The sequence below is a fragment of the Uloborus diversus genome, chromosome 4 (assembly GCF_026930045.1).
Source record: "Uloborus diversus isolate 005 chromosome 4, Udiv.v.3.1, whole genome shotgun sequence".
Taxonomy (NCBI): domain Eukaryota; kingdom Metazoa; phylum Arthropoda; class Arachnida; order Araneae; family Uloboridae; genus Uloborus; species Uloborus diversus.
Genome location: NC_072734.1, coordinates 36,024,836 through 36,047,929, shown reverse-complemented (window position 1 = coordinate 36,047,929; position 23,094 = coordinate 36,024,836). Strand labels below are relative to the sequence as shown.

At 36.6% G+C, this 23,094-nt stretch overlaps 1 protein-coding gene across 1 annotated transcript in view; it reads right to left on the bottom strand.

Moving 5' to 3' along the window:
- LOC129220241 (uncharacterized) overlaps window positions 1–23,094 on the bottom strand; it is a gene marked incomplete at its 3' end in the record, with an annotated part of 91,420 nt that continues 68,326 nt past the window's right edge. The window contains 2 exon segments of the mRNA XM_054854609.1: window positions 1–1,063; window positions 12,424–12,662. Of these exon segments, the coding sequence (XP_054710584.1) occupies window positions 1–1,063; window positions 12,424–12,662 (1,302 nt within the window).

Here is a 23,094-nt window from a genome sequence, read left to right as displayed (position 1 = left end):
CTCTAGGATCCACCGGTAAATCGAAGTACCCCGAACGTCTTCGTTCTTCGTTCGGAGGGGGGTGGTAGGTGGGTCTGGAACCAGGATAAGGTTCCACGTATCTCGACGGAAAAGCTCTGTCCTGCCGCAGATCTGTGACGCTGGCTTGACGTTGTCTGGGATACATTTCGGAAGACTGTCTTTCCGGCGACCTGAACTGCCGGACACCAAGCGGGGAAGACGACACGGGACGGGTTTCACGATAGAACTCTGGCAAGGCGTGGGAAGGCGAGTAACGTTCGAAATTCCCCGGGAACCTTTGTGGATGGTCCAAAAGAACGTTGTCGCCGAAGATTTGTCGAGGAAGCTGCTCTTTGTACTTGGGACGGTGTGGATCTGAGGCAGGGGGGTGTTCTGGTCTGGACTTGGCGACGGGCCTTGGAGAAACCGGATCGAGCACGGCGGCAGGATAAGACACAGGTCGTGGTTCTCGATGGGGCTTCTTTTCTAAAGGATTGCTGTGTCGTCTGTACACCACTTCGAAATGTTGCTTCGATTCCGGGGGCAGATCGGCAATGTCCGGTCGGTAAGGATTGTGGTCCGAGTAAGGGTCGGACCGTCTACCGTTTTTCCGGTTTAGAGGAGGCTGAGTAGGTTCTGGGGGAGGCGGAGAGTTAGTTCGACGTTCGAATTTGTCCACAATGCCTCGCACGCCCCTAGGCTGCCTCGCAAATCGAGGATCGTCATCGTCGTCTGGCGATGATCGACTGCGACGCGGGGCTGCGGCGAATCTTGGCGCGGCACGTCTCCACTCGTACGAGGGCACAACTTCGTCTTCCTCGTCGTCGTCGTCTTCGTCGTCAACGGCTGGAGGCCACTCTTCATCATCATCGTCGTCTTCGTCGGAACTGGTGTCTGGGTCTATCGCTTTGCTCTCGAAATCTGGATGTGAGGAGACTTCTTGTATCGCTGAACTCAGAGCCTCGTCCGACCCGATGCCGCTGCTTGACTTGTTGCTGGATTTACCCCCTGAAGATTTCGCACTCGTTGAATCTTGTGCTTTGGGTGGTGACTTGCCTCCAGTCTGTAAAACGGAACAAAAAAACATATTAAATACGTATTTTAGATTCATACTAAAAACATGCATTTGAATAATGCAGAGGACATCATGGCAATTTGACGCATAAGGAACAATGGTACTCTGCACATAGTTCCAGTTTATTTACTTAGAAACTTTTAATTTCACTAATGAATATTGCAAACAGGAAAGACTTTCTTCAAGTGAAATATTGCTGGCACTGATATTGGATTTAATTTTTTCAAAGGTTTAAACTGTTTTACTGTAACTTTAAAATGTTTTAAAAGCCCAATTGTAATGTCATAGTCAGAATTTCATTTCATCTATCACTTTGATTATAATAGAACCATTATTACGTGTGTTAATGACAGTTATTTTTTTAGTCAAACTACTGAGTAAGTGACACCCGTTAGCATTGGCACTTTTTTTTCAAAAATTCTGCTTTTTTGACAATTTGGTACAGTGGTATTGGGGTACATTAAGAAATGTACCAATGTAATCCATAAACTAAATTGGTTAAAACATTCTTGTTTAAAATTGTTCCTTTTTACTAAAGCCAATTAACTACAAATTCTTTATTGTTGCATTATTTTTACTAGATGTAGTATCGGTATACACATCTCTATTACTTAGTTCCTTTTTAATAGGTAGATACATTGTTAATTTCCTTGGATGCTTCCAAAATTGGGCAACAACCTGTCATCTATGCCCAAAAACTACAAGATGCAGATCAAATACATTCGCTTGGGTAGAGAAAAGAAAAATAAAGAATTCCAACTTCAACGCTCGAGAAGAACAGGCTAGTAGAAGAAGCTTTGAGAGAGCCTAAGAATTTGTCCAGAAGAATTAACAAAAAATTCTACTAATCATACAGGCTCCATAACAACTTGCACTGACTTCAGAAACTGAAACAGGTGACTTCAGTTAAAGCTTAAGAGTAAAGAACACTGTTAAAACTACAGGATGCATTCGGCACCTTTCAAGGGAGAAAAGCTTGTTCACCAGCGACACCCAATACGGAGCCGAAATCGCACCTCTAAATAGGGTGAAAAACAGGCACCTTTTAAAAGATAGACAGCCAGAGTGAAAACAAGGAACCTTTGGTGAGAGAAATGGCACCCTTACTACAGATCCTCCTCCCCCTCCCCCGCATTGTGTGCGTTTTTTTTAATACAGTTTGTGTGTGTGTGTGTGTTTTTCCTATTATTATTATTTATGATATTCTACGTTTTAGACATTTTTCACATTGAACTCGGTACTGGAAATGATTAAAACATGTTATTACAGCATTTGATCATATTTCAGAGTTTTCAACATAGTTAAGAAGTGCTCATTGCATTAATTCATCTGATCGTGCTCTAACTCAGTGTTTCTCAACATCTTTTGATCCACGGGCGCGGTAAAAGCAAATGAAAAACTTTGCGGACCAGTGAAATCTTTATCGTTTTATTAAAAATTCATAAAATAAATAATATTAATAATAATAACTCTGGGGCCGTTAAAAACATGTGAAAAAATTCAGAGTTCTGATGAGTTTTTTTTATTTACAAAAAGTAATGTTAAAAATTAATAAAACAATAAATATCTGCCCCTTTATACTTGGTATCAAAGATCTGTCACAAATACGTTATAATTTAAAGACGAGTAATTATTTAAATAATGTGAAAAATTATACGTTTACTAAAACCGAAAATGAAGCATAGCTGTACTTATGGATTGTTTACATGAAGAGCCAAAAATATTCAGGGATGTTACAGTTACGGAAAAACAAAATCGTTTCATAAACGTCAATCAAGAGCAGTGGCGCCGACTCCATGGGGTTTGAGGGGGCCCGAGCCCCCTTAATAGTTTGTTTTGGGGGGCAGAGCCCCCTCAATAATTTAAGAACATTATTTGTCGTATTATGGTTTCTAAAATCACAAAATTATGTTGGTATTTTTTACTTTCCTTGTTTGAAGATAGTTACATTGTAAAATACATACAGTAATGAATTAAAACAAATAACTATTGCTGTAGTAAGCAGGTAAATTGAAAACGAGTGGTGTGAATAAGGATAGTGTTACGGTGCTGAGAGCACTCGTAGAATTTGTATGTGTGCAAACCTACGGATGAAGTCTCGCTGGCATCTAAGTGTTGCTGATCTGGAAAAAATATATCAGGGTTTGATTTGTACATTTAATGGAAGGCGTGATAGTTTTCTTCAATTATTAGAGTTAATGAAGTAATCTGTTTATTAACTTTTTTAACTCTATTAAAGCATTAATTTTGAGACATTATTTTTATTTAATGAACTCTGGGCCTTATTCAAAGCAAGCTTAAATTAGTTATTTCACTTTTAGTAATTGAAGTGCGACATCATTTTCTTTTGCTTTATTCTTTTAATAATAGTTTAGATTTATTTAAATATCATTTCAATCTTTTCAGAGCTATATATTCACTGCTAATTGACTAAAAGTGTAATTATTACTGTAAATTAAATTAGCTTTTCACAAAAATACCATTTTTTCTTTTTTTTTCAAAGCCAAAAAATGTGTCGTCTTGTCGATTTTCTCAGAGTGTCAATTTACCGAGAGTCGAGTTTTTGGGGTTCTAATGTTGATCATATGACTCTAAAATGCTTAAAAAACTTTAAAACTTACTATTTTTTATCTCAAATTTAGAAAATTTCCCCTGGCAAGGCCCCCGTTATGGTACACTCCCCCCAATAGTTGTTTTGAATCGGTGCCACTGGGAGTGCCTTTCCATGTAACTCAAGTGCACCTTGTATAGTGCCGTAGCCTAGCTACGGCACTGCACGGCTCCCCACAAAATGGAACTGTAAAATTATCCCCCACTTAAGGCAAGTGACATGATCTAATTGAAGCAGAAAATTTGTGTGCCAATTTTTAGATTGTTTTACTCTGAAAACGCCCTGTCACATATGTTTGTTTGTATTAATTATACACACCAAAAAATATATAAGTTGGCATTTTTAAGGCACAAAAATCTGAATTTTTTTCGGGGGGGCTGGGGGCTCCGTTCTTTAACATACTCCCTAGACCCCGGTGACATCCGGCCCCCCCAATAATTTTTCCAAGTCGGCGCCCCTGATCAAGAGTAACAAAATGAAATGCACATGAAGTTTTTCGACAGTAAAAAAAAACCAAAAGAAATTTCTAACACTATCCAGACATTAACCGCTAACAGGAAATGATTCTAACACTTGAATGAAAGAGCAAAAAAAAAAAAAAAAAAAAAAAGAGCTAGACTGATAGAGATTTTTTTTTCACTAGCTTTCTGTTATAATCTACGAAGCAACAAGAATAATTTTTATTAAGGTTCTCACTTGTTGATAAACTGATAACCTTTTTCAGGTGTTTTTTTTTTTTTTTTGGTGATTAATAAAAGCTGCTTATCGAGTACAAGAAAATAATGAGAGATATTTTTAGTAGTGTTTTGAATGATGGAAATTTCACGGTAGACAGTAACGGTAACTGAAAAGCAACAAATGCACTTTTAAACACTTTAACTATGTTTGAAAGCCCTAAAAGCTACAAAGTGATCAAAAGCTGTACTTACATGTAATTTCGGATAATTAATCCTAGAAAAGTTGTGTTTTAATCCAATAGTGTACTGCATTAAATGTGAAAGACACATAAACGCAACCATCATTCGTCCGCCATATTGAGGTGTTTGAATGTATGTCTTAGGCAAAAGCGCATGCGCAATGGGTCTTTCCGTGATTTAATTCTGTTTCGACTCCTCTGCTCTATTTCCTGGCTTGTATTGCACCTTCAGGCACTATGCTTTCACCTTAGAGGGAATATATTCACTCGTCTGGAACCCCTGGTTCTAACAGTGAAGATAGTATCAGTGACAGACTTCATGAAGAAAAGTACTAGTTTATCCCATCCAATATACAGGATCCGGCATGTCAACTTCTCGTATTTGGAGAGCGAACTGTGTGAGTTGTGGTGGACATACGGTGAAAGCAGAGTAAAGCTCTAGACTAGAAATTCTGAACGGTATTTACTGGCTACCACAGTCATAAAAAACAGTAGCCACTTTGGTCGCAATTTTTTAAGGCTATTTTTTAAATACACTATTCGCAATTAGTTAACAAATTGAACGATTATGATACTCGCCCAAAAAACAACAAAGTTCCAATGGATATACAGTGGCTCCTAAAAGTGTTCGTACACTTCGAAATTTTTTAGTAAAACCAAAATAACGCAAAACTGAATTCGAATGTGAAGTCCATTATTTTTCACATCATTCCTATGTCATTCTAAATAAAACCCTGTAGTTTTTTTCAAAATATTGGTGGATCTTCTTTTTGAAATGGATTAAAAAACGAAGAGACACTGAAATAGCACGCCACAAAAGTCATCGCACATTCAAATGTTTTCGAATAAATTCATGATTAAAATTATCATATGTCGTTTTTTATTATTTTTGCATTGTGTTGACCCTTAAAAGTCATTTGGCTTTAATTTTTTGTTTATTTATTCCTTAATATTCTGCTTATTACTTTAAAAGGGTTGGTATTCGTAAAAAAAACCCCACAAACACCATTCGAAATTTGAATTTTTTCCTCATACAGTGCAATGCAAAAGTTTAGACAATGAGAAAATTCACACAGATTTCGAAATCTATTTATTCAGTTTTCCTAAGACTACTTTAGTCTAAGGTGCTATGCATGCTATATAATATTTATAGCAATGAAAAGTTGACTTGCGCATTTTACAAGTTTTTACATTGTAACAAAAAATTAACATTGTCTCAAAGTTTAGACACAAACGAAATAAAAATTAAATAAAACAGTTTTAAATTCTGCTTGTGCATCCATTCTTCTTTACTAGTTCATAAATACGAGTTTCCATCGAAGAAACTAAATCTTGCATGGTTTGGGGCTCAATTTCGTACCATACTTCCTCAATAGATCTCTTAAGTTCCGATACAGAAGTGTATTGTCTTCCATTGCTGTAAACTTTGCGACACATGATGCCCCAAAGATTCACTATAGGGTTGAGGTCTGGGCTACACGCTGGCCAATTGAGAACTTTTATATTATTTGAATTTAACCAAGATTGTGTGTTTCCTGCAGTGTGAATCGAAGCATTGTCTTGCTGAAATTCCCACTGAGGGCCCCCTATAAGCTCAGCAAATGGTAGGAGATTATCCTCTAGTATCTTAATGTACTGCTGTGATGTTTGGCGACCACTGGTAAAGGTCAAAGACACTTGTCCATTGTAGCAAAACGCTGCCCAAACCATCACAGAACCACCACCTTGTCGGCGACTAAAAAAACATCTGTGTTCCTTCCGTAAGTCATGCCAGTACTATGTCCAGCCATCTGGACCATCCAGATTCCACTTTTTTTCGTCGCTAAATTTTACTGATATCCGTTTCGATCTATATGACATATGATTTCGAGCCCACAACATTCGTTGTGACTTATGATGTGGCTTTAGAGCTGGTTTCTTTTTCCTTTTGCAGTGAACCATTGTCCCTGTTTCCAAAATTCGTCTACGAAATCGTATCCTTTGATACCAAAAGCCTTGAACTTCACGAACAGTCATTTGTTGGGTACTTGCTAGTCTTTGGATCTGACGATCATCCCGTTTATTCGTCACACGCGGCCTCCCAGATCTGCGTTTTGCTTTATAATTGCAGTGACTTGATAAAACTCGATAAATAGATTTTTTTGGTCTATTAATAATAGCTGAAATTTCAGGAACAAGCTTACTTTCAGCTTTCAAGTGCCAAATCTTAGTTACCTCATCCGCTTTAATCTTCTCAGCTCGCGGCATCTCGACTACCAAGTGTTATCGTTGGCAGACCTTAAGTACAAGAGTCTGTGATGTCATCTCTTTTAAATTTGCATATACGAAAAAAAAAATTCACAGAAACTCGTAATAGTGTCTAAACTTTTGCAACAAGCAAATTTCTATTTTTATCCAAAACAGTATTGTTAAAGCATATCAAACAATTGTATTTTGGTTATAGTATTTCAAAAGAGTTTTTGAATATGTTTGCAGACTTTTGTATTTCTACTATCGCAATTCTAAATTCTACAGCTGAAGAACGTCATTTTCTAAACTTTTGCATCGCAGTGTAGTAGCGGTAAATTGGTTTGAAATTTCTCTAAATTAGTTAATTTATTCCATTCTACAATAAAGTGCTTGATAAAATGCTTTAAAGAAAAGAATCGGACCGAAAACAAGGTAAGAAAAGGTCAACCGGCAAAGTTGACAAAGCGTAATCAGAGATTTACAGTTAAATAATTTATGAAAAATACACATTTGAGTGCTGTAAAAGTTTCTGCAGAGTTGAAAATTTTTACATTTAATTTTCACCTAAAACTGTTCACCAAGTTCTCTGATTAGCTGGATTAAATGGGACTTCTTCCCGCAGAAATTTGTTTGGCCGTGCGAAAAACAGAAAGCTTACGCTTTTCGTCACAAAATCAATGATAAATAAGCTCAAAACGTTTTAGAATTACGCCTTACTTACAGATAAAAATTAATTTAACATTTTTGGTTAAATTATTGTATAATTGTAAATAGAAGAAAAATTAGGAGAACTTAATCTTAAGAACTTAGTTAGACCAGTTAATCAGGACGGTGAAGGTGTTCTTGTGTGAGGGTGCATATCAGCATCAGGACTTGGTAGTTTGGAATTTTTTGATGAAATAATGACTCATGATGTTCATTTAAATATTTTAAAAACCAGTTTTAAACTCATAGTCAAAATTTTTTTTTATCGGAATCAAGTTTAGTTTTTATCAAGATAACTATAAGAAGCACACGGTTTTCAACGTTTGCGTCTAGTGCCTCAAAAATTGTTCTAAAGTTTAGAAAATACCCCTTCAATCTCCAGATTTGAACTTAATGTAACATATTTAAAGATATCTGGAGGATAGATTACGAAAATACGGATTTGAATCGAAAATAGAGCTAGTAACAGTAAGACTCGAAGTGTGGTTAAACACTTACTCAGAAATTACACAAAAAAAAGAAAGAAAAAAGAATGAAATCGATTCCCAGACGTTTAAAAGGTGTTGTTGATACTGCATGATTATCTACTAAATAATAACTTATTAAAAAGTCAGATTATTCAATAATATATCTATATTTTTTGAAGTGTACAAAGACTTTTGTAAGATAAAATTTCCGGCACTTTTTATTTTAAATTTTTAAAAAATTAAGTTTTAATTTTTTTTAATTTCATGTAGTTTTGTTGAAAATTTATCATAGATCTTATAATTGAATACCCATTCCGAAAGATTAATTCTAGCCAATGGATAGGGTCCTATTTGATTGAAAAATTGTAGGTGTACGAACACTTTTGGGAGCCACTGTATTTTTTAATATAAAATAAGCATAAAAAAGGGAAATATTTTACATATGTTTACATATAAGACAATGTAGGCAATTATAACTAAGTTGAGTATAGGGGAACTCATACACAAGCTTTATTTGAATAGTCAGAAAACGTCTGTCGCCTGACAACTGTTTTTCAAGGAATTTGAAACTATTAAAAACCGTAAACGCAAAAACAAACCCTTTCCCCCCTCTCCCCCCCCAAAAAATCCTGATCGTAAAAACGGACAATTTTTAATAGCAGATGTACCAGGAATCATTGATTTTGCTACTTTCTTCAAAATATTCGATCTGAAATAAACAACGAAAAAACTTTTATTAGTACAAACTCAAAATGATGCTTACCAGAGACTCACAGAGAAGGGCTCAAATAAGATTAAAATAAGTGTGTTTGTTTAAGCACGATATTATATTTAACAAAAAAGGAAATAAGTCTCCACGTTTGGCGATTGGACTTGATTCTTTAGCAGCCTTTTTCAAGGAAATGGTCACCAAATGGCGACTGGCGACATCTAATCTTGAGCTATAGGACAGAGGCATTCGTAGACAGCAGTATAACGTGCCATTTGCAGTAATAGCATGGCGTGGTGACCATCTTCATGTGTTGTGGAGGTGTATCCTGCCGTGTGCAGGTAAAGGGCAGTAACTACAAATTTTTCTTTTTTTTCTTTCATTTTTATCATGTATTGTACGTTAGCTTTATTGTACAAGCTTGCTTGTTTGGTTTCCGCTGAAAAAAGGTACAAAAAAATCGTCTAATTCCAAAGTTCCCCTATGGTTAACATTGAATCCGACACACATTTCTTTAAATATCTTGAAAACTCATTACTGCAGATACTGCCGTTCACATGCAGATGGCAGTATATTCGACATATTGTTTCTTCGACTACTGCTCAGCATTAGTCAGCACTATTGAGTTCGGTAAATATTTGGCTGAAGTGATTTTGCTTCAGATAGAAGAAAAATCATGTTTGGGTAGCAAAATTTAGAGCCATTGAAAAAGAAAACGCCTGACTGATCTCTAACCGTTACAACTCTGAAAATCGTGGCGTACGTGAAAGCATCCATTCAGGAATCTCCAAAGCGTTCAGCACTTAAATATGCAATTGCCCAGCGATTTTTTGGTAATAATAAAAGAAAAATCTTCAGTGACCTTTAAATCGTGAAATTCTACGTGTCTAGGTTTTCTAGCCAAACAGGATCATGTCGGCCAAGTTTAAACCTAATGCAACATTCTTACTGAGCTCAAACACCAATATTGCGAATATACAGCTAAACAACACATGATACCGTTACCGCTCATTTCGCACTGAGGAAGGAGCTACTCCCTCCGAAACATGTCTGCGTTTTTAAAAACTTTTTATCCTTTTTGTGCTTTTAAACATTGTTCCATTTTTATCTAATTTACTTTGCACAAAGCTATCGTTTTTCAACACATGATGTTCACCACGCCAGTGCTGCTACTGCAAATGGCCAGTATACCGACATGTGTTATACTACTTCTACCTCCGTTTCCCCACCGCAATTCACATCCAAACACGGGAGATCTACCCCGTATATGCGAGGTAGATCTCAAATTCAGAAAACTGGAGTCGGGCGTAATAATGAGCTGTAGAAATTATTTAAGCACCCAGATGTTTCGACAATATTAAAATTAGCAAATAGGGCCACGTTATCCGACTCAACAGAAGCAGCACTCTGATGAAAATGTTCACTGCCAAACCATATTTTACTAGAAGACATAGAAGGCCAAAGCTACATTGGGTGGAGGCTGACGAAGAGGATTATATTGTCATAAAGTCAAATAATAATAATAAAAAAATAATTTGAATTTTGGCATCTTGAATTCAAATTGTGTTTTTCGCAATCACGTGTTTTTTTTTTTTTTTTGCATGTGTGCAGGCATGTGTCTGTGTGTGAGTGTGTGTAGGTGTGTGTGTGTGCAGGCGTGTGTGTGAATGTGTGTGTAGGTGTTTGTGTGCAGACGTGTGTGTATGTGTGTGTGTAGGCGTGTGTTTGTGTCTGTGGTCAAGCATGAGTGTGTGGGTTTCTGTGTGTGTGGGTATGTGTGTGTGTGTGCAGGCATGCGTGCGTGTGTGTGTGTGTGTGTGTGTGTGTGCAGGCATGCGTGTGTGTGTGTGCAGGCATGCGTGTGTGTGTGTGCAGGCATGCATGTGTGTGTGTGCAGGCATGCATGTGTGTGTGTGCAGGCATGCATGTGTGTGTGTGTGTGCAGGCATGCATGTGCGTGTGTGTGTGCAGGCATGCGTGTGTGTGTGTGTGCAGGCATGCGTGTGTGCGTAGGCATGCGTGTGTGTGCGTAGGCATGCGTGTGTGTGTGTGCAGGCATGCGTGTGTGTGTGTGTGTGTGCAGGCATGCGTGTGTGTGTGTGTGTGCAGGCATGCGTGTGTGTGTGTGTGTGTGCAGGCATGCGTGTGTGTGTGTGTGTGTGCAGGCATGCGTGTGTGTGTGTGTGTGTGCAGGCATGCGTGTGTGTGTGTGTGCAGGCATGCGTGTGTGTGTGTGTGTGCAGGCATGCGTGTGTGTGTGTGTGCAGGCATGCGTGTGTGTGTGTGTGCAGGCATGCGTGTGTGTGTGTGCAGGCATGCGTGTGTGTGTGTGTGTGCAGGCATGCGTGTGTGTGTGTGTGCAGGCATGCGTGTGTGTGTGCAGGCATGCGTGTGTGTGTGTGTGCGTGTGTGTACGTATGCGTGCAGAATATGGACGCAACCTGGAGACGGTTTTCTCTAGAGGAGCAGCATCGTGAGGCCGGTCGACGGTGATGCTGACGGGAAAATAAAATCATAGCACGCCAAAAACAGTCAAGTGAGAACAATAAGCATTCGTGATTGCTTATATATATATATATAAAAAAAAAAAAAAAACGAAAGAGGTTTGCGGTGAATAGGGTATACGACTGATACAGAAGGCCTTGGCCTACTCTGGACTATTGCAAAGTGGATGATAATGACTTTAAGAAACAACTTGAGTTAAGGGTCATTTTAAAAAGAAGTTTATTTGAATATGTATACATTACATGTAAATTTACTTCAATACGCATATCAATTTTAATAGTTACACAAAAGGTTTTGATCTGCTCGCTATAAGAAGGAGATGGGGAAACCGGAAATCTCAAGAGGATGGCAGACTGTCTTTCCAAAAGTGAAAGTGATCCCAATGTTTACCTGTCAAAAGATTTGTCCGGAGTCCAGAAAAGGATTAATTTTTCAAATGATCTTGAAATAGACAATTGTCTTTTTTTTTTCACTCGCGAGAATTCATTTACTCGAAGGTCATTCTTCATGAAGCTTGCAGTTTTTTCACTGCAATTTTCATGCTTTGTATACTTTTATTATTGATTTTTTTTAAAACTATCTCTACACAAAGGTAATGTTTTAGTTTATTTTATATTAAAGCAAATTAATTACTTTGAGTTTACTCTGTTGCTAAACTTTCCAGTTCCGGAATAATTAAATCTCGAGTCTACGACGACGAATTTGGTTCATGTTCAATGGTTTAGGCCATTGGGAATAGATGAAATGGAATAAGTGAAGACTTTCATGAAACTGAGACCCCAAGTCCTGTGATCGATTTTAAAGCAAAGCATTGGAGAAATCAGGTTTTTTCGCTTGTTTCACGCAAAACGCCAACCATTCGCCGTTGTTGAGTCACGTGACTTGGGGTCCTTGGGTCAGCTTTTGCTAAGCCAATGATTGGACTTACTCCCTACATTTTAATTCCTGCTCTAAAGTTTAGGCTAATGAATGAGCCAATGACAAACCAAAGTTTGACTTCATTTTTACTTGCTTGTACAAAATACAGGAAGTAGTGTATTCACGAAAACATTATCGCTCACATAGTATCCTTAATTTCTATGTGGGTAGCTGGAATTCTACTGTATTTATCAAAAAGAGGAAGGGGGTTAAATTTTTATTGATAATCGTTTAATTCATGCATCTGGTTAAAAATGGAGATAAATAATTGACTACTGCGATAGTCACCTGATGTATTAGAGGAACCGTCGTCTTTGTTAGTCCAACGAGGTTATAGTTTGTACTACGGCGACTGTCGATGCCGTCCAGCTTGCCCTGTCGCCTGCTGACAGTGTCGTAATCCTTGGGTGGTAGGAGGATGGGGCAACTGTTGGGGTTGTTCAGCCTCTCCCGAAGTTCTGCAGCCAGCGAATCGTACAGACTTGCGATGTGTTCCTTTCGAACGCCAACCTCACGCTCTGAAGAACCTGGAAAAGGAATAATTGCAATGAAATGGAAGTCCTTAAAAAAATTCAGAAGCATATGCTTGAAAAATCTTATTTAATATGTACCAGAGTGGTGTTCTACGCATATTTCTAATTGTACAACGAACTTATTCATTTTAATAAATTGTCACTTAACGCAGTGAGAAGCAAACAGACTTTTTAGAATTTCGAATAAAATTCTTTTAAAGTTCAAATCCCTGGTAGAATTCGATTTTTTTTCTAAATCATGTTATATAGCAGCACTCTCCAGAGCTACTAAAGCTTGATCACGGGGATTGGTGGATGACTTTGAAGGAGAAACATCATTTGTATCATTTAATCGGTAGAATTAGTTGCAAAGTGCCGAGTAGTAAGAGGCGCATTCTCGCTGACCCTTCTATTGCAAAATGATAACAAACAACATATTACAAATGATGTTTATACTTCAGCTTCATCCGCCATCTCTCCACTGTCAAGCTTTAGTACCATCCTCTTGCTCTAAAACAGAGGAGAGGTTCTCCTACCCTTTGAACTGATTTATCTCCAAATTTTTAGTTTTGACACTTACACCCCTTTGCATCTCACATAAAGCCTTCTTACATACCATCGTCTCAAAAATAAAACATAAAATGCAAATAATGTAAAATATAAATTTTTAAACTGCAGATCTGAAATTTAGTTACTTTTGAATTAGAGAGTACTATCGGAAATTAAAGGGACATCACTTCAATAACTAAAAACTATCAAATAAACAATAATGCTATCAAGTGAACTTCCTTAAAATATCGCTAGAGTAATAACGACATGTGCACAATGATATAGGAGGTTATTTAAACAAATTAAAGGGAAAAAATGGGGGCACTTGTGAACATTTAAGTTTAACTGTAATAACGTGAAGTAAAAAAAAATCTTGAAAAATTCTCCAGTGATGACAGAACTAGTTCTACACTCTAGCAAAATATTTAGAACATTGGGCCATCTTGTGTTTCTGTGGTGATAATTTCTTTGTTTTAGCAGCTGTTTTATGTAATTGCATCAGAGTTTTCCACATGTGAAAACATGTTTGAAACAAACTAGTAAGCTAAACGAAAAAATCGTAAACCATTGTGTGAACATTCAGGTAAATTAATGACAGTGCTTAATTTTTTTTATTGAATTAAAAATTCATTGCTTTTGCAAGTGAGTCCTAAGGTAGATGCTGGGGTACTTGAGAATATAACTTGAGGAGCACATGTGAACAGTTTCCATATCCACGCTATAATATGAATAGTGTAGGATATTACAAGTTTGAAAAAGTGTAAACGTTCATAAATAATCTTTTTCTATAGTCAATTCATAAATTTCTTGTTAATTATTCCTTTTTAATTATTTTAATTAATTATTTTTCTTACAGGACAGTTGGGCAGGAATTTAGCGTTATGGAACAGTTACAGAAATTAAAAAGACAAAATATTTCAACTTCATTAAAATTTTAATTCTAAAATTGTTTTAAATACATTATTATGCTCGACATGAAGCTAAAAATCAATATATAATAAGAATAATCTTTACATAGTAAAAATACTCTTTGTACAATTTGGTCTTATACGTTTTTTATTGTCTATCCAAAGGTCAGAACATGCCATGAAACTTCAAAATTTGACAGTGAGCAGGGTTATATCTTTCAGAAAAAATGTTTTCTTATTGATACATTACTGACCAATTTAAACTGATACAGTACAGGTTACAAAAGCTTTAGTGTCACTGGTATTGCAAACAAACGTGTACTCGTATGTTTCATAAAAAAGAGTTATTCTTCTAAATATAATTATCGGTTTTTATTTTTTACTAGTGGTACCCGCACGGCTTTGCTCGTAATGGAAAATTAAAAGGTCTTTTGGTTCGCCTGTATATTTACAAATAATGTATGATGAATTTTCTCGCCAATTGGCTTGTACCCATGTTACGGTTCCACGTTATGATAATTTCGTAATTTACTCATCCATCTTATGATATTTTTGTTCTTAAAATTGGATTAGAAAAAGAACCACATCGAATTTTCGAAAAATCGCTTCGAGGTGCACACTCCCATGGTACAAACTAACTTTGTGCCAAATTTCATGAAAATCGGCCGAACGGTCTAGGCGCTATGCGCGTCACAGAGATCCTGACAGACAGAGGGACATTCAGCTTTATTATTAGTAAAGATTTTTTAAATCTTGTTTATATATGCCCCCTATAGGGGGCACATGTGAACATGGAAAATACTTTTTAAAAAAATAATAAAAAATAAAATAAAAATAAGTCTCGAAATTCCCCGACGGAAGATAAATTTAAGCATGGAAACATTTTTTCTAAAAAAAATTGAAGGGGTTCTTTGGTCACAGCATCTTTACACTCGTGTATTAACAAACTGTATTAGGAATAACAAATGGGATATTGGATGTCAAATCCAAGACCCCTGGGGGTGGTCAAGGCGGTCCGCTTTCGCAGTAGTTTAGGAAGTTTGTTTTACCTTAAAGCATTGAATTATATAATTCTGAAGGTTACATCGCTATTTTTAAAGATAAAGGAAAAAAACTTCCTTTCTGAAAACTCCTTAGAGATACTTTTTTGACAGGAAATCAATTAAAACTATCGCCGGTCATCGTCACACTACTGCATACCGAATGACCCTGTAATGATGCCAATCAGCGATGCATCAATTAATTGATTGGAGAGAATATGGGACATTGAACTCCGGGATGATGGTTTTATTTCTTCTGCCAGAAACGAGATTTATGAAGAATGATTACAATCTCTTCCATTAAAAACTTTATTTGATGAGCCAAGCTGTTTTTTAAGGTTAATCGTTTTTCTTTGCATATTATTTCCATTTTTTAAGCAATTAATAAGTCCCAGTTCTCTTATGAAATGAAACAGCGAAACTGCAATTGCCAAAAAAAAAAAAAAAAAACCCTTCATAAAGTAATAAATTGTCTCAGACAAAATATTTATTATAATGATCGGTTTTGATGTACTGATTTTAATGATGAATGAAAGCCAAATTGTAATTCAGAACCATTGGTCAAAGATACCCGGAAAAAAAACAGGGGTGTATAAATTAAAAAAAAAAAAAAGGCTAAAAGATCATTAGTTAATGACATTAACAAATGGATTTTACTTTTTACGCATAAACTTGTAAAACTTTATATACTGTTAAAAATAAAGCTAAAATTTAATGTTTCAAAGTAGAAGTAAATTAAATCTAGCAAAATTTAGCTCCAACCATTTTATCGGTGATAAGTTTCATCAGTGTAAGGGTGCTTTGGGTGGTCACTTTTTTGTAAAAGCACCGTCACTTTGAGGAAATTGTTAAATTTGACCAATTTCTTCACTTTCTTGGTGAAACATTAATGTTTATTTTTGAAGACTCTTATCTTACATTTTCTGTCATAATGAATCCGTTTTATTTCCGGTTGTCAAAAACAATGAAAAATAATAGTAATGTGAGGGGGGGGGGAGCTTGACAAAAAATGTGACACCAAACATTTTGGAAGAAATAAAACTTTTATTACATTATGTATTGTAGCGTGACATGTAACAACGAAAAGGCAGCAGGGCTTAATTTGTAACAAAAAAAGGGGTAGGAGCACTATATTCTTTTGACCATAGTTTCATACTTTAACAATGGATAATTAGTTGGAATTTTGACCTTAAAAAAAAAAAAACGAATTGCAGCTAGCCGACTCTGAAGGAACCTTATAATTTTTTAGTATCGGAACGTTTATTTCTATACGAATGATATGATATTAACATTTCTAAAAGGAAAAATAAGTTATTACTCATTAGTTTCGAAATTGATACCCTGGTGGGCTCCGGAGCGCAAATACCGATGAGCTCCGCTGCTTGCATTCTAATTTCTAAAAGTTTACTGAATAAAAAGTGCAGAAGCTGAGTTTCCAGGCACATTATGACTGGGAAAAGAGGGATCAAGGTGAACCAAGAGGGGAAGGTAGGTCGAACATGTTGGAAAAAAGTGTGGCATCAACTGTGTGTGTGGTGTGGCAACTTCACCGGCTGCTGCTAGGATTTGTCCCGTTTTCTGGAAACGTTTATCCAGTCCAAAATACGAAATACCGAATGTCTTTCGTGCCTATTCCAAATACCAAATGAACTGTTCAATACTTGCTTGCGTTTTCACAACCATAAATACAATCCGGAACCAAAAATAATCATTAGCCTATAAATATTGACTAACTACTTCAAGAACAGTTTTGAACTTTTCAATAACAAAGATTTCCCGCTAATAGTTATCGAACCGGCCAGCTGACGGTTTGCTAATGAATCAGCCATCCATTCAAGCGAAAAGTAAAACTTAAGATTTAAAGGATAGAACTTGACAAGAAACATTCTTTTCTATTGTTGTAGTCCCTGTAGTGGTAATTAAAAATGGTTTAACAACAGAAAACCTCTTTGCCCGAGTTTGTTCCCCGAAAACGGTTTTGGGTCAATGGTGCTCCCGACAGAACTGGAGACACACTTTTCAAGTTCAGTCGGTAACGCACTCAAACCACCCATTTAGGCTTCGCTTCTGATTAAAAGCATTTTTTCCTCGGTTAATAAACTTAATTCTTTCTAGAATTCATTTTATATATTGCAGAAATAAGTCCAACGATGAGAAATGTCATCTGCCAATATTTCAGCCGTAAAAGGGATTTTAAAAATGCAAGAAGGGATTTCTTAAATTAAGTCTGTAAATAGGGCAAGAAATTCGATGATCGAAAATCCAACAGGGTCCCAAAATTTGGATATTGAGATTACTATTATTACTTTTTTGAAGTTGAAAATACCACACTTTTAGGTTAATTTATTATTACTCCTTTTTTGTATAACCATTTGTTTGAAAAAAAAAACACACTTATAAACGATAAATATTCTTTGCAGCAGGGGAAAATAAAGGAAGTTCCGAGAAAAATCAAAAACATTTTACCGCATTTTTTGCGATCTTTTTTTTTTTTTTTTTTTTGAAAAAGAAGGACAATAAAATTACATGTTCCAAAGCCCCACCAGACTTTTATTGTTTTCATAATTCGAAGAAAATTGTATATAACCGGTCGTCGTAATCGCAGGGGCTTCCGACCCCTGCTTGCTTCGCTCGACAAAACCATACGCTACCTGTGGCGGCTCAATGCCCCCTACGGCTGGTGGCAACTGATAATTTTAATGCTTTTCTGTGTCAGGACATGCTCAGGACTAGATATAATACCGTTTTTTTTTCAAAAATAACTGATTTTTTAGTGTATTTTAAACACACGCACACACAAAAAAAAGCTGTGTTATTAAACATAAAATACTCTTACGAAGCACAAAAGCAATGTGCGCGAGAGGCAGAAAATGAAACAGTGCGGTTCGTATAGTATGTAGTAAAAATAAAATGCAGCACCATAATAGTACAGTAGATACAGTAATTATATTCGACGCGCTTAATAGATGTTCAAGCATATCGAAAGTCTTTACCTTCTCTTGAAATTTTCAGAAACCTCCTCCTTTTCTTTCGGTTGTTCAAACTTCAGAAAAACAGCATGCTTAGGTGAAATTATATTTCTTCAACTTCATATTTAGAATGAAAGACGCTCAGTGGTTATTTGTTTCCACTAACAGTGCGATGTTTGGACTAGTACGGTGCAGGGAACTACTTTCAGTGATGCTCAAGGGAAGGTTCATTCATGAAACTAATATGTAGGAACCAGTAACAAAGGTTATACTTACGCTCCGCTATTCTCTTCAAAAAATGTTCATGTTGCGGGCGAGGAATTCGCGTTAGCTCTAAAATTCGTCATTTGTGGAAAACGAGTGCTATAGTCATTTCGCGTAAGTAAGTCGAATCACGTTGTAGCTCGAATCCACTGTAATTACAGATGGAAATTATCGCAACGTGCTGTTAATGTGTCCTGTGCGCACATGCGTACTGATACGGTATTTATTGGCGCGGAAGATAACACTATAAAAACCGGTGTTCGGCTTGTTTATCACTCAATATTATTGAACACTGATACAAGAAGGTATGAGAAGTGCATGTGTTAAAAATGAGAAGCCAAATTAAGAGATTTGCTTTATGTATTTGAGCTAGGCCATAACGCAGCCGAAGCAACACGACACATATGCTGTGCTGAAGGAAAAGGCTCAGTGAAACCACTACACCGACACAAGATTATTTTTATAACATTTAAACTACTTATGGTTATTACCATCCAATAATCATCATAAAATGTTTAAACCACCGTGGCTCCGAAGAATTGGCTGAAACATGACTTAATATGGTAAAACATGATGTGCTTCGAACGCTGGGGGTTCGTTAGAAAAGCATTTGGAAAGAAATAAAAGTTTTTTTTTTTCAACATTTTTGACTCATCCCAGTAAAATTTGAGGTAAAACGTCATAATTCCGCATTTTAAAGCAATTTTTTTTATTATTTTTAAGGCTGTAAGTAATCAATAACAATAATTATGAAATGTCTGAAATAAAGGTTTAGTTGACGGTGCGATGATGCTCTTAAGTGGTGCGGAACGGGGGGAAAAATATTCTATCGGTTATTTGGAACAGATTGCTGTACCAAGAGAAGAAAAACGAATAATTTTGACACAACACTCTTACACTCCAAAACCTCTCGTAGCTTGCAACACAGTGTAGTCTGAAAACCTTTTAGCAAATAAAAGATTTCCCCACTAGTTTTTAAGATTTTGACAACTTCAATCTTTTTTAAAGTTTCAAACCATCGCAAAGACCCATTATTAGAGAATTAAGGCAAACTTGAGTTGAATTTCGACCAAAAAATGGTTACGCCATCTGCAATGCTTTTGTCTTCACCTCGGGGTGCACCGGTGGAAGAGGTCCGATTATTATCCTCTTGGAAACCGCTCCTCTCGACCTACTTCCAGAGCAATCTCAATTCGTTACGACACTGGGGCAATTCCGAGACTTTTACAGGTTTAGCCTCAGAAACTGTTCTTGTTTTCCTGGTAGAAAGAACGCGGTATTCACCTAGCCCGTCATATCGACTTCGCGCTCATTACAAAATATTCCTCGGCTTTTGCTTGTCATACTTAAAGGCGCAGCGGTGTCTTCAAACTGTGTTCCGCCGTTGTGTGGAGCTCTGGGGCACTTGTGCGTTTTAAAAGTTTTTTCTTAATAATGTGATTGTAAAACCTCGATAACTCCACACTCTAAGGAAACGTGAAAACATGTCGACTTAGGCAGATGCCAACTTACTGAGGTTCCATTATTTTAATCCCTAAAGAGTTACTGTATCATATATTTACAAATAACATTCACATTATGAACATTTATTTCTGTAAATACATTTTCTTTTCGCTTTCTTTTTTTTTAAAGTACATAATAAAATCACTAATATTATTTGAATACTTCGTGAGGAATAAATTCATAATTTTTGAAAAGAGGGGAAAAAGCTGTTTTTTTTTCAATCAGGTCTGTTAAAGATAATAATTCGTGCTCACAACATGTGAGCAGTTATGTGCGAAACATGTCATGGTACCTTTTGCCTTTAGAGGACTTCCAAGGGTACAATCCGCCTCTTTCCTATCCTTTTAGAATTGCACTAACAGCAGAGTGTGGTGGCTGACTCTCATGGATAAAGGATGAAATTCTCTAAAAGAGCTTTCCGCAGCTTGTAATTCTGAGAAGAGGTCAATATAAAAAATGTTGGCAGCAATAATCGGATTGCAAATAACACTTGGATTTCAACTTATAGGGTTTTCTGCAAATGTGTGTCAAGTTGGAGAGGTATTCGTCCATTGAAATTAAATGAGTAGTAAAACTTTTCACGTAGTAAAACCCAGAAAACCAATACTATCGTTGAAAAAGATATCGAACATGTTAGAAAACAATGGAAAGAAAACAGTTAGTAATGGGATAAAACAGATCACTGAAAGTCAAAACAATTAACAATTCATTCTTAGATTGATCCCTTGAAATAAAAAAAATCTCTGGCGGACAGTACACCCCATATTGAGAAGCTACTCGCGTACATAATTTATTTTTTGATGATTAAGGTAAACACACCAGTAGTGACCACTTCAAGGTTTATTTGAAAAAAATAGGATTCCAGGTTTCCCAATGGATTCAAAAGTGCCGGAAGTAATACAACCTGCACAATTGATGCACTTTTGAATCCATTGGGAGTCCTTATGGATGAAAAGACATCATAAGCTCATTTCTTTTGTACTGAAAAAGGCGATCCTTGTAATGCCGAAACAATGTCTGCAGTAATCTGCAATTTGTTCTTTTTGACGTTGTTATTTCTTGTTTTACCCTGTTTAGTGTATCTCTTTTCCACATCTCTCACAAGCACAGACCATGTTTTTCGATAGGGCAAGTGGGGCACTTGCCAAGGACTGTTTCGGAGGCTTCAAATCCTGTTTTTCAAAAAAGAAAAACAAGTTTTAGTTCTGGGTTTGTTTACTAATTCTACAATTTGGATTGGATTTGAATATTTTTGCCATTTTAAAAATCTTTTGGGAAAACAAACGTCTTATAATAAGAAAATTATTTTTATTGCAATTTTCTTTAACATAAGATACATATCTTGAGAATTTCTGCAGGTTATGTTACTCTTTACGAAAATGCGAGGAACATCTTTAATAACGGTAATATTTTTTCAAAAATGTCCCTCCGAATGACACAAAAGAAATTAATATGAAACCAAGTTGCTTTCTGATCAACTTTAGCAAACTCAATCGTAACATTTTGAAGGACGTTTGCGAAACAACAGGTTTCGTTGGAATGCACGCCACAATGGCAGGAGAGAGAACACTCGTCAATGGTTCTTTAAAAAATAAATAAATAAATAAATAAAATATATTTGTTAACTGAACCCAATGTTTTTGATTTCTATGACATAATTGTGGAAAATTGCCTGAGACAAAAGTTGAATGACGAGCAAAAAAAAGCACGAAACTGCAGTCCTCGGATGGAATAACTGAACTGGCGATGTATTTTATGTACTTCTGCCTTAGCATTGGCTTAGAGCGGTAACTTACTGCAAAATAATCTTGGAATGTCTGTACATTATGTTGCTCTTTCCAAAATCACCTGGTAATAATGGACATATTTTTAGAAAAAGATCATTGCGAACTGAGCACGAAAATGAGTATAAAACTAAACTTCTTTGGTGATCAACCTCAACCGCCCCAAACATTTTCACGGGTGCTTGCGTAACAGCATGTTTCGTTAGTGTCAATCACGCCATTACTTTTGACAGGGAACAGGCGTCCCGTTGTTCTGGTTCTAAAATTAAGTCCTCACGAAACGAGGCTGCCCGCGGACAAAAAGGAACTGAACGGCGCCAAGGTCAAGAGCGACGACAGGCAGGAAATCCGCAAAAACAAATTCGGGATTGCGTGGCAAATTGAATTCATTTACCTGAGCAAGAACGACCTCGAACCTATCGGGGGCAAGGCTGGCAATATTTATTTACGTGGTGATAAAATCTACTACAGAAACGTTTCGACATTTAACACGAGTCGGTTAGTTTTGTTTTCGACATCCAACGCGAGTCGATTTGCTTATTTCCGACTTTTTAATACGAGTCGACTCGTTTTTTTTAAGTTAAGTTCGTTTCTTAAGGAAAGGATAATGCGCAAAAATAGAGGTTGATGAGGGAATTCTGAGCTTTTCCTTTTTTTTTAGAGTCCTTCAACCTCGACATTTAACACGAGTCGGTTAGTTTTGTTTTCGACATCTAACGCGAGTCGATTTGTTTAGTTCCGACTTTTTATCACGAGTCGATTCGTTTTAAAAGTTAAGTTTGTTTTTGAAGGAAAGCATAATGCGCAAAAATAGAGGCTAATGAGGGAATTCTTAGCTTTTCCTTTCCTTTCCTTTTTTTTTTTTTTTAGAGGCCTTCAACCAAGACAATTTTGCCAAGTAAAATATCTTTGTCAGATTTTGAAAACGATGACATTTAGGCCTCCTTTACACGAGATAAACTTAGTTGAATCAACCATCGAATGGGCTGTTATTAGAAAGTAACCAGGTAGAATCGTCTGTCATCTTTCACGCGACAGTCAAATGTGTACTATTCTCGTCCCGATGCGTGTAATCAACTTTTTAATTGATTACACTCATCGGAACATTGTCAAGCGATCGCTCGAGTAAACTAGTTGACACACGTTGACTAGTTGACATACGAGTAAGCTAGTTGTAAATCAACTCGGTTCAGTTTTAAGAACGTTGTGGTGCAGTTGATCAAATGAATTCGACTTGTTAGAAGCAAAGTGGATTCAATTAATTTGCCTCGTGTGAAGACAACGAAAACCACCAGTCAGCTAGTTGACAAGCGATGGCCTAAGGATGGCCCAAGCCCTCAGTGGTTTTAAAAGCAGCATGACGTATTTGGAATGTCATTCCGATTCTACGGCAGCTAAACTAAAATCAGTGGTTGGAAAAACTCTTTTTT